This window comes from Macaca thibetana, chromosome 3 (genome assembly GCF_024542745.1).
Source record: "Macaca thibetana thibetana isolate TM-01 chromosome 3, ASM2454274v1, whole genome shotgun sequence".
NCBI classification, from domain to species: Eukaryota; Metazoa; Chordata; class Mammalia; order Primates; family Cercopithecidae; genus Macaca; species Macaca thibetana.
The window spans coordinates 166,694,767-166,710,956 of record NC_065580.1 but is presented as its reverse complement, the minus strand read 5'-3'; the positions used below and the strand labels follow the sequence as shown (position 1 = coordinate 166,710,956).

General features: G+C 39.1%; 3 protein-coding genes across 3 annotated transcripts in view; all 3 read right to left on the bottom strand.

Annotated features, from left to right (window-relative positions):
- The window catches only part of TIAM1 (TIAM Rac1 associated GEF 1), a 1,375,699-nt gene that overhangs the window by 18,044 nt on the left and 1,341,465 nt on the right, over window positions 1–16,190 (bottom strand). The window lies entirely within an intron of this gene.
- On the bottom strand, window positions 1,947–2,627 carry LOC126951697 (keratin-associated protein 27-1). Its single transcript, XM_050786062.1, has one exon. The coding sequence runs from the start codon at window positions 2,597–2,599 to the stop codon at window positions 1,979–1,981; it is 621 nt and encodes a 206-aa protein (XP_050642019.1). The 5' UTR covers window positions 2,600–2,627; the 3' UTR covers window positions 1,947–1,978.
- On the bottom strand, window positions 13,733–14,296 carry LOC126951726 (keratin-associated protein 13-1-like). Its single transcript, XM_050786133.1, has one exon. It carries the CDS (start codon window positions 14,258–14,260, stop codon window positions 13,733–13,735), a length of 528 nt encoding a protein of 175 aa, XP_050642090.1. The 5' UTR covers window positions 14,261–14,296.

The following is a 16,190-nucleotide window of genomic DNA, read 5'->3' as shown; positions in this document are numbered from 1 at the left end:
TGGCTCAATCATGTTGATACATAGAATTACCATGGCACCCACCCACAGAACTAACTGGTAAATTGTCAATAGCATTAGATTTGCCATAGATTCAGAGATACTTGCCAATTCACTTCAACTAGATAGGGTTTGAGTTTCTTAATTCTCTCCTTTAGTAGATGATGCTGCCTGCATCTTCCAAAATACAAAACAGCTAATCTCTCTTTTGTTGGATGACTAGCTTTCCTAATCTGTCATGGATTTCTGGGTTTATTTACAAATCCCCACTACCTCCTCCATATTGAGTCTCTGAGGTAGCTGAGTTGCTAAATCTGCTATATACATGGTAATTTCTTAAGCCTTACACTTTCAATTTATTAACTTATAAAGGCTCACAGTAGCTCTATCATTATCCTTCACTTTTGAAGTTAAAGAAACTGAGGTGGTTAAATAACTTGCACATAGTCACACAGTTGGAATTTAAAAAGTTGTCGCTAAGCAAAGCTAAGATTCCAACTCAAGGAAATCCATCTTCAGAGTTCATGTTCTAAATCACTACCTTACTTTGCCCTGAAAAAATGAAAGATCCAAGGCTGGGCGCGGTGGCTCATGCCTGTAATCCCAGCACTTTGGGAGGCTGAGGAGGGCAGATCACGAGGTCAGGAGATCGAGACCATCCTGGCTAACATGGTGAAACCCATTTCTACTAAAAATACAAAAAATTAGCTGGGCGTGGTGGCGAGCGCCTGTAGTCCCAGCTACTCAGGAGGCTGAGGTAGGAGAATTGTGTGAACCCGGGAAGCGGAGCTTGCAGTGAGCCGAGATCATGCCACTGCACTCCAGCCTGGGCAAGAGAATGAGACTCCATCTCAAAAAAAAAAAAAAAAAGATCAATTTAAGAGCACACCAAAAATTTCAGAATAGCTAAGCTACCTAACTAAAATTAATCAGTTTCACACATCTCACTCTATGGTCTTATGATATTCATATGAGTATATTTTCCATCTTCTGTTGACCACTGCCATGAGTTACCCCTTTCTGGTTCACACTATAAAAATTATAACAAGAGGATATGTTCTCTTTTCTCCTAAATATTTATACTCTTGTCATTAGGTAACAAACAAACAAACAAAAACCCTGTAACATAACACCCACAAAAGGCTTGAATAAAAATAATGGTGTGACAAGTCCAAATTTTGCTTCCAAACAAAGCAAATTTATTTAATACGAAGAATATTTTCCAAACTCAAAAAATACTTAAGAAATAATGAAATCAGGAAGAAAAACAAACAAACAAACAAAAAAAAACCAGCGGTTTTTTTTTTGCTAAACTTCAGTTCATTCTATATAAAGCTTTCTAGTTGCTATGTCGTTATAAAGCCCATAGAGGTAAAATTCAAAATTACCTTGCACTATTCAAGACTTAATCTTATAGTTAATTTAAGAATGTCATGATTCAATGGCTAAAATAACAGATGGCCAGTGAATATGTCTGGATTTTAGTTGTGGTTCTGATGTTATTAACTACTTGGTCAACCTCTGATAGAGTTGAACCTATCATACTTCATAGGACTAGGTAGGCTTTTGCGCTTGTTTTAATTCCAATATTTTATGAATTTCTGAGACTAGTAGCACATTACTTAATGAGCCAGATCCAATGCTAAGTATTTCCAAAGAAAGCAACTCACAGTCAAAGTGTGAAGTTTCCTTTAAGTATTCATGTTATTTCCTGGCTACAAATCTTATTGCTTAATAGCAAATCATATCCTACTGCTCTAAAATAGTTAGCATGCTTTCCAACCCCAGATTACCACTAGGCATACCCAAAAGAACAACAAGAAAAAAAATATTATCTTTGGAGACAGTAGTAAAATAAGACATGTTCATTTACTAACAAACACACATACAACATTTTGTATTTAAAGAAATACAAAATATTTAAGTATCTCAAAAATAAATTTATCCAAATGAGAATATATGCTATCTCCCCTACAGATCTTCACTTACTAGGCAATTGAAAACCACCAGTAACACAGCAAGTTGGTTCATAAGTGCTGGAAGAAGATTCCAGGAGTTGTGGCTCAGGTGTTACATTGACCAGAGGTCTACAGGAACTGGATTCAGGGTTCTCAGACTGACATTGGCTAGAGGCACATTCCAGAGTTAGGCAATTTTTAGACTCAGAAGTCTTGGGTGGGCAACTGTTTCCCTTGAGGCTTGCAGGATGGCAGCTCTGGGCTACAAAACCCATCTGCTGAGTGCTTTCTGATTGGCAAGGCTGAGAAACACAAGCCAGCCCTGCTGAAGAACTTTCTGATTGGCACGCTGTCCTTTCGCAGGGCCTGGAATTGGAGTAAGTTGTTTGGACAACTCCGGGGAGGCAGGTACTTTGCACACAGCTATCGTCTGTGAATAAGTCCTGTTCACAAATGGTCATTTGGCAGCTGGTGGTTTCATTGCAGGTTTCTTGAAAGTTGTCCAGAAGCCAGGTTCTGATATGGAAGCTGCTGGGCAAACACAATCCATCTTCAAAGCTTATAGGATTAGTGCCATGTGTGATGGCAGAGAGTGGTGGGGCATTGTGGAAGCTCCTGAGTGAATGGCAGTGGCTATGAGGCATATTGCTAAAATCCTTAATTAAAGATGGTTATAAGGACTCAACATGCTGAGTTTGAAAATTAAATTCTTTGGTGGAGCGATTATATACTCAGAAACCTGGGTGTTGGCTTCTTCTCAAGACTTCTTTGCAACTCCTTGCTTAAACTAATTTGAAGGATAACATCTCATTAGCACTTTGGTTATATACGAAGATGATGTCTTATTAACAAAGATGTAAGTCCATTTTGAATCTTCAAAATGGCTTTTATGTTAGCTCCAAAGATGACTCATTCAAGGTGGGGTTGGTCAAATAAGAGTCTAAACCTGTTCACCCAAGCTAACTTTTTTTTTTTTTTTTTTTTTTTTTTTTTTTTTTTTTTTGCCACCATGACTCTGCACATTGGTAAGTGGACAACAAGAAATGCATAAGGCAGTGGCCAATTGAATACTGGCCATTTAGCACTGGTTTTGAGAGCTGCCCATGTAACAGAATGTGGTAATTTGATGTTCAAGACATTTAAAGTTAGAATTGGATCCAGTTGAGCCCCATCTCATTCCACTCAGATACTGTTCTCTCCAGTGGACCAGGATGTGAGAGGACTTTGTGATCACATTCCTTCTCACTGTTCATGCGAAGTACTGAACATGGCCATTGCCCAAGGAACACCTGTCTTTTGCCTAACATTTCATTTCCCTCATCTCCTTGAAAGCCAAGTTTAAATGCTTCCTTTTCCTGAAGTCTTTCCCCATCTTCCCATTTAGGAGTTATTACTTCCTTTTCGGAATTACTAATAGATTTAATTCCTTTTTTCTATACTTGACAAAGTGGTTTGTTTACTTGTGTTTGTGCTTCTCAAAGGTTGATTACTTTCCTTTATAACAAACCTTCTTCAGATGTGTTTTTCATCTTTCTCTATTCTGTGTTTTTTTTATTGACTGCAGACAGATGAGCAGCTCCTTTGTTTATTGCATTAGGACATCGTTCTTAGCATAGTTTCATACTCATGGCACAGAACGGACCAGCACAATTTCTGGAACATATTCTATAATATACTTGGCTCAGCTAATGACAATAAAATAGAAGTATAGTCTTAGTGCACTAGCTAGACTCCCTTTCCAAGGTCTGAAGAAGCCCAAGAACATTCAGCAATTCTCAGTAATTCTTATGCAAACACTTCCTTGATATGTGAAAGACTGAGGATATTATAAATATAAAGGGGCACATCTGAATACTTTCAGCTTTATAGGCTGCACACTCATCTTGTATACAATACCTTTATAAGACATGCAAGTCATTTATAATTTTGAATAACCACACTTGTATGTTTAAATACCTCACTGTGCCCTCCACATGAACCCTACAGCCACCCATTTAATTCTTACACATATTTGTATTTATTATTGCACAGAGGCTTCATTATTGCACGGAGGCTTCATTATAGCTTGTGACTTTCTTGCTTAAAGATACCAAATGGATTCTCATTGTCCTTAGAATAAGATCTTTTTCCTTTAGCCTTCCCTACAACATCTTATAAGACCTAGCCATAGCCTATTTTTCTTTCTTCTTCTTCTTATTTTATTTTATTTTTTATTTTTTGACGAAGTTTCGCTCTTGTTGCCTAGGCTGGAGTGCAATGGCATGGTCTCGAGTCACTGCAACCTCTGCCTCCCTGGTTCAAGCAATTCTCCTGCCTCAGTCTCCCGAGTAGCTGCGATTAGAGGCGCCAACCACCACGCCCAGCTAATTTTTGTATTTTTAATAGAGACAGGGTTTCAACATGTTGGCCAGGCTGGTCTCGAACTCCTGACCTCAGGTGATCTTCCCATCTCGGCCTCCCAAAGTGCTGGGATTACAGGCGTGAGCCACCACACCCGACCCTATTTTTCTAAGAGTAACTCTTGTCATGTGGCTCTGCCCAACATGCTTCATCCTCACAGGCCTTATGCAGCTCCTTGGCACACTAAACCTTTCCTTGCCTCTGTACTTTGCACACGCAGCTGCCTGTCTGTTTCATCCCTCCATTGCTTTCTCCCATTCTGTCTATAGTTCTCATCTTTTGTGTCTTAAGAGTTACTTCTTTGAATGTCTCTCTATCATCCTATATGAAAAAATTCGATTATCAGGATCTAATATTTTTTTCCTTTTTAAAACTCATCTTAACTTATGATGATTTTATTTATTTCTCTTTTGTACCTTTGCCACTAATTGTGAATTCCATGAAGAGGAGAAGCATGTGTATCTTCCTCACTTCCATACCGACAACACTGTGCCTGGTGTCTTGTTGCCACATCACGAGATCTCCATAAATGTATCTATCTTCAAAAATTCATAAATAGAAGGTGCTAAATAAAAATTGATTCAAATTATAACTAAATGTCTGAAGAAATATAGTTTTGAAATTTTGGCATATCCAAGATTTCTAAGAATTGGCAAGAGTATTGAACTCAAAGGAAAAAAAATTAAAAACTATGTCTTTTTTTTGGCTACCCCTTTGTTTAATAAGAACAAAATCATTAAGAAAGCTACTTATTAGCATGGCACAAACTTATTCAATTATTTCAAAATCATGTTTCTTTGTAGATTATTTATTTATTTATTATTGTTTGAGACAGAGTCTTGCTCTGTCATCCAGGCTGGAGTACAGTGGCGTTGATCTTGGCTCACTGCAAACGCCACCTTCCGGGTTCAAGCCATTCTCCTGCCTCAGCCTCCCAAATAGCTGGGATTACAGGTGTGCGCCACCATGCCTGGCTAATTTTTGTATTTTTAGTAGAGACGGGGTTTCACCATGTTGGCCAGGCTCATCTCGAACTCCTGACCTCAAGTGATCCACCTGCCTTGGCCTCCAAATGTTCTGGGATTACAGGCATGAGCCACTGTGCCCAGCCGTGTAGGTATGTTTTTACCATGAAAATGGGAACCAGTTTTCAATGTTTTCAATGCCAACACACAGTCCTCTTGCCAAATTGTGTAGGCATAGGCAGGACATCCTATAGGCTGGAATTTACAGAACTGTCTCCAGCCAGCAGCCTTCTTATTAATTTCACAATATGCAGTCAGTTAGTGAGTACTTGGGCAGTCCCTTCAAATTTCATATGGTGATGTTAAGTCTGTCATTTGTGAATAAGGTCACTCCATGAGTTATTTTCTCTTTGGAATGAGGCATTCACACATTTTATTTAAGTGAGTGCCAAATTAATAAGTGTTTCAGTATATAATTTTGATTCAATGAGTAAACACAGATTTTGGTTGTTGCTGGATTTATAGAGGGAGTTACCTGGTTTATTACTATGGGATGACGTAGGAATTGTTTACATGCAGCCTACTTAAAGCTAAGTATTAGCTTTGTAAGCATTTGAAAATATATGATTATGTAGTTTATCTGCTAGTATTCTTGAGAAATAGATAGAACTGGTTACCTAATTGCATACAGTAACTGGATACTCTTGCTACTAAGGGTTGAACAATTCCCTGGTCTCTCCTGGACTTGAAATCATTCTCCTGGAATGATTGCAGCTGCAGTGGCACCTCCTCACCACCAGAGGGTGGAATATCAACATTTGGTATGAGGATGCAATTAAATATAAGAATTCTAGAGTGAGAATGCCAGGATTCTAAGCCAATATTTACAATCTCAAACTGTAACTTCGAACAGGTTCAATAAGTTTTCTATGTCATGGCTTTTTCATTTTAAAAAGTAAAATAAACAAGATATTGTATATGGTACCAGATTGCCTGCCACATATTGAATGATAAATAATAACAGCTATTATTACTGACTAGGTTAGGAATCTTAATGCAGACTAAGACACTTCTCATGATAACATCAATCTAAGATTGATATAAAATTATAAGCAAAAACAAGCACAGTTTTTTATGTTTATGATTATGTTGTTGATTTATAATTATGTGTTAATTTTCACATTCCTTTAAAGATTGGATTATACTTATTCCCATTAAGGATGGAACTTGTCTCCATCTCTTAAGAGCTCAATATTTCGTAGTTGTAACATTGAATAATTTATATGTCCTTTATATTTGATCATATGGCTATGTTAAACTTCTTAATCACTTGTTTAGAAACATTAATGTAAAATAAAATAAAATAAAATAACCATTATTTTATTTTTTTAGAGGCAGGGTCTTCCTCTGTAGCCCAGGTTGGAGTGCAGCGGCGTGATCACAGTTTGCAACCTCGAACTCCTGGACTCAAGCAATTCTCCTACCTTGGTTTTCTAAATAGCTAGGACTACAGGCTCACACCATGACACTTGATTATTTTAAATTATTTTGTAGAGACAGGGGTTTCACTATGCTGCCCAGGCTGGTTTTGAATCCCTGGACTCAAGTGATCCTCCTGCCTCACCCTCCCAAAGTGCTGGGATTACAGGCATGAGCCACCATGCTTGGGCCTAGGCACTCTCTTCATCCCAATGGTACCATAATTTATTTGCCTCATCCTTGTCTTAGTTTTATCTTGTCAACCAAACTCATACCAAATGCCCTAAGTTAATTTTAATCCATTCCTCTTCTCCATTCACCAAATGCCCTAAGTTAATTCTAATCCATTCCTCATCTCCATTCAGTAAGTTTCATATAGAACCATTGCATAGCAATGAAGGAATACTAGAAAAAGTGTGAAGAGATCTTGGCTCCATCAATTCACTGCATAAATTTGGACAAGTCACTCTGCCTCTCTGAATATCTTTTAAGATAATGAGTTTAGATGAGAAGCTCTCTAAGGTCCTTTCCAGCTGTCACATCCTATAATTTTCAGTCAGAATCTTAATAACATAGAATTAACATTACATGACATCTTGTCAAATCTGTCTGTTGTATGAAATCTTCACTTGCATTTAAGACCATCTGATTTTTATTAAGATTACATATAAAATTTTAACAGGACAGACCAAAGACTGAAGTCAGTACATTATTAGTTCCCACAGATGCTAGTCAAGATCCACAACTGTAAAATTAGTACTCTTATAGTATTTAATCTTAAGAGTATTAAATACTCTTATAGTATTTAATCTGTAAAATTATTACTGTAAAATTAGTAATCTTATAGTATTTAATCTTATAGTATTAATCTTATATTAATTCATCTTATAGTATTAATCTTATAGTATTTGAGAGCAACTCTTGAGAATAAATTAAAAGTATATTTCTGCAGTCAAGTGCACATTAGTCTACCACAAAAGAGGCTTTTATTGAGGAAAATGAATAACTTTTCTTAAATATAATGTTCTATGAAATAAATCAAGTATCATATAACCCTTCTCAGACACTGTAATGCATATAGAAAAAAATTTTAAGTTATGGAATATTCAAAATTCTTATGTGGAATATAGAAATGGTATTTTGCCAGCTTTCTGTTTCTAATGAGAAATAGATATTTTATAATATGATAAAGTAAAGCATATGTGACATCATTTGTTCTCTGAGACTGTCTCTAAATAATTTTGCTTCTTTGGCTAGTTCTTGGTCACTTACAATTCAGTTATATGACACATTAATTCAAATAGCCAAACAAAAAACAAAATAAGTAAAACATAAAAGTTGGAGGATTACACAGTGTCTATGCAGCTCTTAACAATAAGTAATTGGAGAAAAGAGTGAACCACAGTGTTTTGACTATCTGAGTATTACAGTCCACATTTTCCGACCCTTTGTTCCATTGTATCTTGGATGTGAAAGCATTATAGTTTATTGTAGTAATTATACCCTTGTTTTTGCTTCTTTCCCCAGATATAGTTGTTCTTGCCTTCCTCTGAGGTTATCTTTGAGTGAAGCTATTTTTCTGTTTGTGTGTGATCCAGAAATGTGAATTTGTTTTTGAGCTGTCTCACTTCTGTAGGCACTGGAGTTGTGACAGTGTGTCATTAAGACATTGAGATTGTGCTAAATCCATTGTGATGACGATGATCAGAGGATTGGTGACAACTAGCTTATCTAAAAAGAGTTCCACTAGCAAAAATGAATGCGTGTTTGATGTGTCATTGACATATCCTGGGGACTGTCACCTAGCTCAATTCCATTCATTTATTCAATATTTATTTATCTTTTATTGAGTACAGGCATACCACATTTTATTGTGCTTTTCTTTATTGCACTTTGCAGATACTGCATGTTTTACAAATTAAAGGTTTGTGGCAACACTGAGTTAAGCAAAGCTATTGGCATCATTTTTCCAATAGTGTGTGCTCACTTCAGGTCTCTGTGCCACATTTCGGTAACTCTTGCAGTATTTCAGACTTTTTCATTATTCTTTTATCTGTTATGGTGATCTGTGATCAGTGATGTTTAATGTTATTCTTGTCATTGTTTTGGGGTGCCACAAACCACATCCATATGATGAAATGGGAAAAGTTCTTTTGTTCTCCCTTGCAAGGCATGCAATGGGGTTGTGGCTCGCTTCTTTGGTGATCCCCTGCTCAAACCTCTGGGGGAACAGGCAGATGGACAGGTTGTGGGGCTGCAACCCTACAGCAGTGTCTAGGAGTGAATGTTTACAGCTGTAGCCCCCGTGGGTGTGTGTTACGGTGTTCTTTCAGTTTAGTTGTCCAGAGGCAGCTTGTGTTAGTCAGCTCAATCACACCCTCTGCCGTATCACAAAGACAGGCGGCTTTCTGTATCCCAGAGTTTGTTGCCTTGGTATACCAGAAGAATCAGAGCACATGTGGGCTTGGAGAATGAGTTGAGTGCAAGTTTTATTGAACGGAAGTGGCTCTCAGCATATGGGGGAGCCAGAAGGGAGATGGAGTGGGAAGGTGGTTGTACCCTGGAATTGGGCCCGCTCAGTGGCCAGGCTCTCCTCTAACTGCCCCAGCCAAACTTCGCATCATTCCACCAGTTGATGGTCTGCGGGTCTGCCGGGGTCTGTCAGTGTGCTCTTACACCAGTGCATTCCTCTTGACGTCTAGCCACTTGTGTCTTCTTCTGCTGGTGTGTTCCTCTTGATGTCCAGCTGCTTGTGTGCATGCCCACTAGGGTTTCGGGTTTTTTATAGGCACAGGATGGGGGACGTGGCAGGCCAGGTGGTCTTGGGTAATGCAACATTTGGGCACAAAAATCAGAAATGTCTGTCCTCACCTAGGTCCGTAGGCACAGGCCTGGGGGGTGGAGCCATAGCCAGGCACCTACCTTTCTCTACCCAGCACTTCCCTGCCCACCTCCCATACCAATAAGACAACAAAGTTAATAAATCAAATGTTGTATGTGTTAGAATGGTTCCATCGAATGGCATGCCCCTGTCTCTCTCCCTCTCTTCAGGCTTCCCAGTTCCCGGAGACACAACAATATTGCAATTAGTCCAATCAAGAACCTAAAATGGCCTCTGTGTGTTCAAGTGAAAGGAAGAGTCACATGCCTCTTATTTTAAATCAAAAGCTAAAAATGATTACGCTTAGTGAGGAAGACAATGCTGAAGCTGAGACAGACTGAAAGCTAGGCCTCTTGCACCAAATAACTAACTTGTGAATGCAAAGGAAAAGTCCCTAAAGGAAATTAAAAGTGCTAACCTATACTAATGAGAAGAATGATACTCTATATGAACACACAAATGATAAGAAAGCAAAACAAGCTCCTTGCTGATATGGAGAAAGTTTCAGCGGTCTGGATAGAAGATCAAACCAGCCACAACATTACCTTAAGCCAAAACCTAATCCAGGGTGAGGCGCTAACTCTACTCAATTCAATGAATACTGAGAGAGGTAAGGAAGCTTTAGAAGAAAAGTCAGAAGCTAGCAGAGGCTGATTCATGAGGTTTAAGGAAGGAAACCATCTCTATAACACAAAAGTGCAAGGTAAATCAGTAAGTGCTGATGGAGAAACTGCTGCAAGTTATCCAGAAGATCTAGCCAAGATCATTGAAGAAGGTGGCTACACAAAACAGCAGATTTTCAATTTAGATGAAATAGCATTCTATTGGAAGATAACATCATCTAGGACTTTTATAGCTAGAGAGAAGTCAATGCCTGGCTCCAAAGTTTCAAAGGACAGGCTGACTCTTTTTTAGGGGCTAATGCAGCTGGTGACAAGTGCAAGCCAATGCTCATTTACCGTTCTGAAAATCACAAAGCCCTTAAGTATTATGCTAAATCTAACCCACCTGTGCTCTGTAAATGGAACAAAGCCTGGATGACAGCACATCTGTTTACAGCATGGTTTACTGAATATTTGAAGCCCATGGTTGAGACCTACTGCTAAGGGAAGATTCATTTCAAAATATTACTGCTCATTGACTATGCACCTAGTCACCCAAGAGCTTTGATAGAAATGTACAAGAAGATTAATGTTGTTTTCATGCCTGCTAACAGAACAGCTATTCTGCAGCCCACAGATCAAGAAATAATTTTGACTTTTAAGTCTTTGCAGTGGTCTGGAACCTGCAATATCTCTGAGGTGTGTCTGTATTAACTGCTGGCAAGATTCTGTTAGACAAGATTCTGTTTTGTTCATGGAGGGTACAATGAGGGTAAACAAACAAGTAAAAAATAGTACTGAATAAAAATAATACTTTTAAATATTAAAAATTGGTACACACACACACACACACACACACACACATATATATATATATATATATAATGCTAGTATTGTTTAGGAAATAATCAACTTTACTGACTATAGAGTTTATTTAAAAGGGGTAATCCCGGCATGGTGGCATGTGCTTGTAGTCTCAGCTACTCAGGAGGCTGAAGAGGGAGGATTGCTTGAGCCCAGGAGTTCTGGGTTGTAGTGTGCTCTGCTGATTGGATGTCCACAGTAAATCTGCATCAATATGATGACCTCTTGGGAGCAGGGGACCCCTACATTGCCTAAGGAGGGGTAAACTAGCCCAGACTGGAAATGGAGAAGGGAAAACTCACTGCTGATCCGTAGTAGGATCATGCCTGTGAATAGCCACTGCACTCCAGCCTGGACAACATAGTGAGACCCTGTCTCTAAAAAAAAAAAAAAAAAAAAAGCAAGCAACCAACCAAACAAACAAGGTGAGAAAAAAGATATTTCTGTGAACTTTGAAGGGAGGAGAGATATATTCCTGTAATAGATCCTAGGCTGTATATGATCTCAGTCCTACACCATGTGTTCATGGAAATGGGAGTGGGTAGCATTGATGGAGTGTACGTTGGTGAAGTGTAGGTAGGTAAAGGAGTGGTGAGAAAGGGGCTGGAAGGAAGGCAGAGATGGGTTGCAAATGGCCTTTACAATTATATTAAGGGGACTTCATTGGGAAGGAGGATTGTTGAAGATTTTAAATGAGTGTCTCATTTAAAAACATGTTAGCTACAAGTAACAGAAATTGTAATTCAAAATGGCTTAACCAATAAGGAATTTTACTGGTTTACATAAACCAGTGTCCAGAAGTGAGATGGTCCAGGCTCTGTTCTCCTGAATTTCTCTTGGTTCTGTCCTCTTTCATTTGATGACTTAATTTTCAGGTTAGGTCGGGCATGGTGGCTCACGCCTGTAATCTCAGCACTTTGGGAGGCTGAGGCAGGCACATCACTTGAGGTCACTTGAGGTCAGGAGTTCGTCAACAGCCTGGCCAACATGGCAAAACCCCATCTCCACAAAAAATACAAAAACTAGCCGGGCGTGGTGGCATGCACCTGTAATCCCAGCTACTCAGGAGGCTGAGGCAGGAGAGAATCACTTGGACCCAGGAGGCAGAGGTTATAGTGAGCTGAGATTGTGCCACTGCACTCCAGCCTGGGCAACAGAGGGAGACCCTGTCTCAAGAAAAAAAAAAAAAAAAAAAAAAAAAAAAATCAGGCCATATGCAAAACGGATGCAGCATTCCACATACAACAAATTCCGGAGGTAGAGAGAGTCCCTTTAAGAAACCCCAGAGAAAGAACTTTACCAGAAGCATTGTTCCGCATGGCTCCTTGTTTCTCATTGGCTTACATCAGATCACATGCTCATTCCTGAACCAATCACTTTCAGTAGGTACTGGGGTGCTCTAGAGTAGCCAAATTCAATCCTAAAGCCTAAGGCATAACCACATTCATTTGCAGGACTATATGTGGACAAGGAGGGAGGCACAAACAAAATTCAATTTCCATAGAAAGAAAAGCGAGAAGGAAAACAGCTGTGAGAGCAGTGAACGATAAGCTACCCACATCCACTCAGATATTTGAAAATGTAGATGATTGTGTTCCACTTAATGTAAGAATATAATGGACTATCTGGTTTTACATCTAGATACAAGCCCAGGATATCAACTGGTAAAGTCTTACTTCTCAGTCCGTGTCACCTATGCATGATACTGCCAGGTCTCAACAGTTTTCAGGTGACTTCTACTATAACATCAGATGGCTTTATAGTGACCAAATAAAAGGAGGAGGGAGTGAAGCACCAACATTAAAAAGAAAAAAAGCCTCTTAGATATTATATTATTCTTCTTATAGTGGAATGCATACATGTTTAATTTCATCCATACCTAAACCGTTTGTTTCATGATACTAGCTACTGAAGTCAGTTAAAATCCTGACCTCAGAATTTTATTATGGCTTATATATGTCTAGGAAGGATGATTACACAGGTAGGATTTTAATAATTTTCTCATAAAAACAGCCAGGCTAGTACTTGCTAAAACAGCACTGCTGTCTCTGGATCTTTCCTTCCTAGACTAGACCCATTAGTAGTTTAACCAAAGTGAAGTGTTCTGATTAGGCTTAAATGGCCACGAATAGAAAAGCAGAGATAATCCCCTGTCCAATCTCTGAGTCTACTTAGCAGAAATTCCCAGGAACTAGCTCTCTGTTGTTAGAAAACTCTGCCTATTAGGGAACCTACTCCTTTCCTTCAAAGTGAATATTTTATTTTTAGACAAAAAGTGGGGATTTCAAATTCCCAACAGACATCTTATAAAGAAAACTAACAACAAGATTTGTGATCTGATACCAGATTAAATGAGTTTATTTGAAGAAAAAGAAATCAACTCTTGATCCATTTTTAACTAGAAAAGGAAGGGGAAAATACAAGAAAACAGAAGAAAAAGAGATGAGTATTCTATGAGAAAAGTTATTTTAATATTAATAGGTTTTAAAAAATTATCTCTTCTGGTTAGTAGAATATAGATTCTATCTAGATAATAGCTGAGATGCACTTTGAGAGAAACAATTGTAACATGGAGATTTGGAGCCCTTAGCAAGTTGATCGGTAGAAGCCAAATCCACAAGTTGGTCTGTAATCAGAAGATTGGAACATCCTAGAGAGAACATATGTTGGGTGGCAGAATCCAGATCCATAGCCCAGGGAAGAGAAGCCACAGCCTCCATAACCTGCGGATCTGAAGTCACTGGATCCACAGCCCACTGAGTAGCAGCTCCTCGATCCATAGCCCAGGGAGCGGCAGCTGCTGGATCCAAAGCCTAGCGATCCAGAGTAAGTCGACTGGCAGGGACTGCAGAGTAAGGAGATTCTGGGGCTGTAGCAGGAGGTCTGGCAGGGGCTGGACTCCACACAGGACATGTGGCAGCTAGGGGTGTCCGAGCAGATCTCCTGAAAGCTCTTATAGGGAGAGGAACCCAGCTGGCAGGTGCTGGGAGAGCAGAGGTCAGTGCTGCAGACCAGGTTGCTGTGGTATGAATAGCCACAGGAGTAGCCTGGGTAGCGCAGGTAGCCCCCAGAGGAGCGGGAGGAGAAGTTTCCAGAGCTGTAGTTGTAGGACATGTTGAGAGGAGATGTGAGTTCAGCTGAGTTGCACTGAGAAGATGCCCTCATGTCCCTGCCTGTGCCCAGTGATGTTTATACCCTCACGCTGCTGGGTGTGATGCAGTATCTGGGACACCTCCCCCCATTCTTGTGAATGTGTTTCCATCAAATGACTACGTAACCTAGGTTATAAATATAACTCAACACAATCATTTGTCGTTAACAACAGTGTATTAATTCCGGTTTATTGAAGCCCATTGGCTTCTCTCTGTTTCTCTCTCTCTCTCTCTCTCTCTCTCTCTCTCCCCCCCCCCTGCCCCCCGCCCCCCATCTCTTTGTCTGTCTGTGTCTCTCTCTCTGCCGAAATAAGAGTCGAGCTCAATAAAAGGGGTGGTCATGATACACATAGTGCCTCCCCACCCTTTTATTGAGCTTGACTGTGGGTATTCTGAGCTTCAGCCTGCAAATTCCTACCGGTACTCCTAACAGTCATCAGCACCCACCCACTCCCATTATTTACATATGCTTTATTAAGCATTAACTACATGCACAACATTTAAGAGTGTCCTGTGATTTAATCTTTGCCAACATCTTATGAGATACAAATGGTCATAAACAATTTAGAAGTGAGGCCATGGAGGTTTCGAGAAGTGATGTAACATTCAGGTAATAAACAAATCATGGACCCCATGCCATCCCAGGTGTATCTGTCTTTAAGGTCAGCAGAACCACACTATATAGACAATTTGTGAAGCTTGTAATTTCTGCTCCCCAAATCACATGGACAATTGAGTATGCAGGTGAAAAAACAAAAAACTTTCAAGGTGTTAATATTTGCATTTCATCTGATATATCTACTTGAGTATTCTTACCCCTTTTATGAATTCCCCAAATATAGCCAGCTGAGGGGACAGCTTAATTGATTTTGGTTATTTTTTTAGTATTCAGAGTTACTATAGAGATGTTTTGTTACAAATAATCTTCTATTTGCCCTCTCATTCAGCTTATCCTCTTTAAGCAACTCGTGTTTTATCCACCATGGAGTTATTAGATTCTTTTTTAGTGTGAGGCAGAAAATTCTTTGGCAAACACAGACTTTCACTGGGACTAGTTGTTAGAAACTGATATGCCTTTAGTGAGTTGACTACCAATAAAATACATTTGCAGAAACTTGAATTTTAATAGGGTGCCGACCTTTTGCCAACTCAGTTGGGAGTGAGAAATATGACACCTTTGAGAGTGATTCATTTCACTCCTTGCTCAGCTTCTCCTGTTCATCCTTTTAGGAAGACAAAGCAGCATAAAATTTACCATTATATTAAGTAGTTAAAATTATCTTTACCACTATAAAACATCAATGGTATAAAGAAAAATCTTGGAATTAGAAATGTCTTTTTTCCCCACTTATTATCATATCCAACTTCTGCCTTCAAGCATCTTTTAGAAACTGGAAAGCAAAAAGCTATTTATGTAATTTGATCTTTTCAAACTGTTTCATAGATGATTGTTTTTCGTAATCTCCTGTAGTATTTGCTTATCTGGCAACAAGGGAATATTTTGTCCATTGTTTTGCTAACAAATTTCTACCAAGTGCATTGCTCACATTACACCAAATCCGTTTGTGAAAGAGATACCAAAATGGAGTCATTTATGTCAAACTCTAACAAAATGGGGTCAAGAGAGACCACAAAAAAATCCTCATGCACACATGCCTGTAACAAGGCTTATCACAAGAACTTCTTCAAATTGCAGTATTCCAGATAAATAGCTTCCAGGACAGCTACCTAGCAACAGCTGTCTTTACCAATAAACAAATGTCAATTCCTGCAATCAGCTTTTGACCAGTGAATCTTGTCTCAAAGCAGCTTACCTGGACCTCTCTTTGTATTTAACAACTTCTCCTGTGCCCTGACCCCTTGGATGTGCCTATGATCCATCATCCAGCATA

Coding starts and splice junctions, on each gene's coding strand:
- LOC126951697 (XM_050786062.1), bottom strand. CDS start 2,599: ATGCCTCATAGCCACTGCCATTCACTCAGGAGCTTCCACAATGCCCCA.
- LOC126951726 (XM_050786133.1), bottom strand. CDS start 14,260: ATGTCCTACAACTACAGCTCTGGAAACTTCTCCTCCCGCTCCTCTGGG.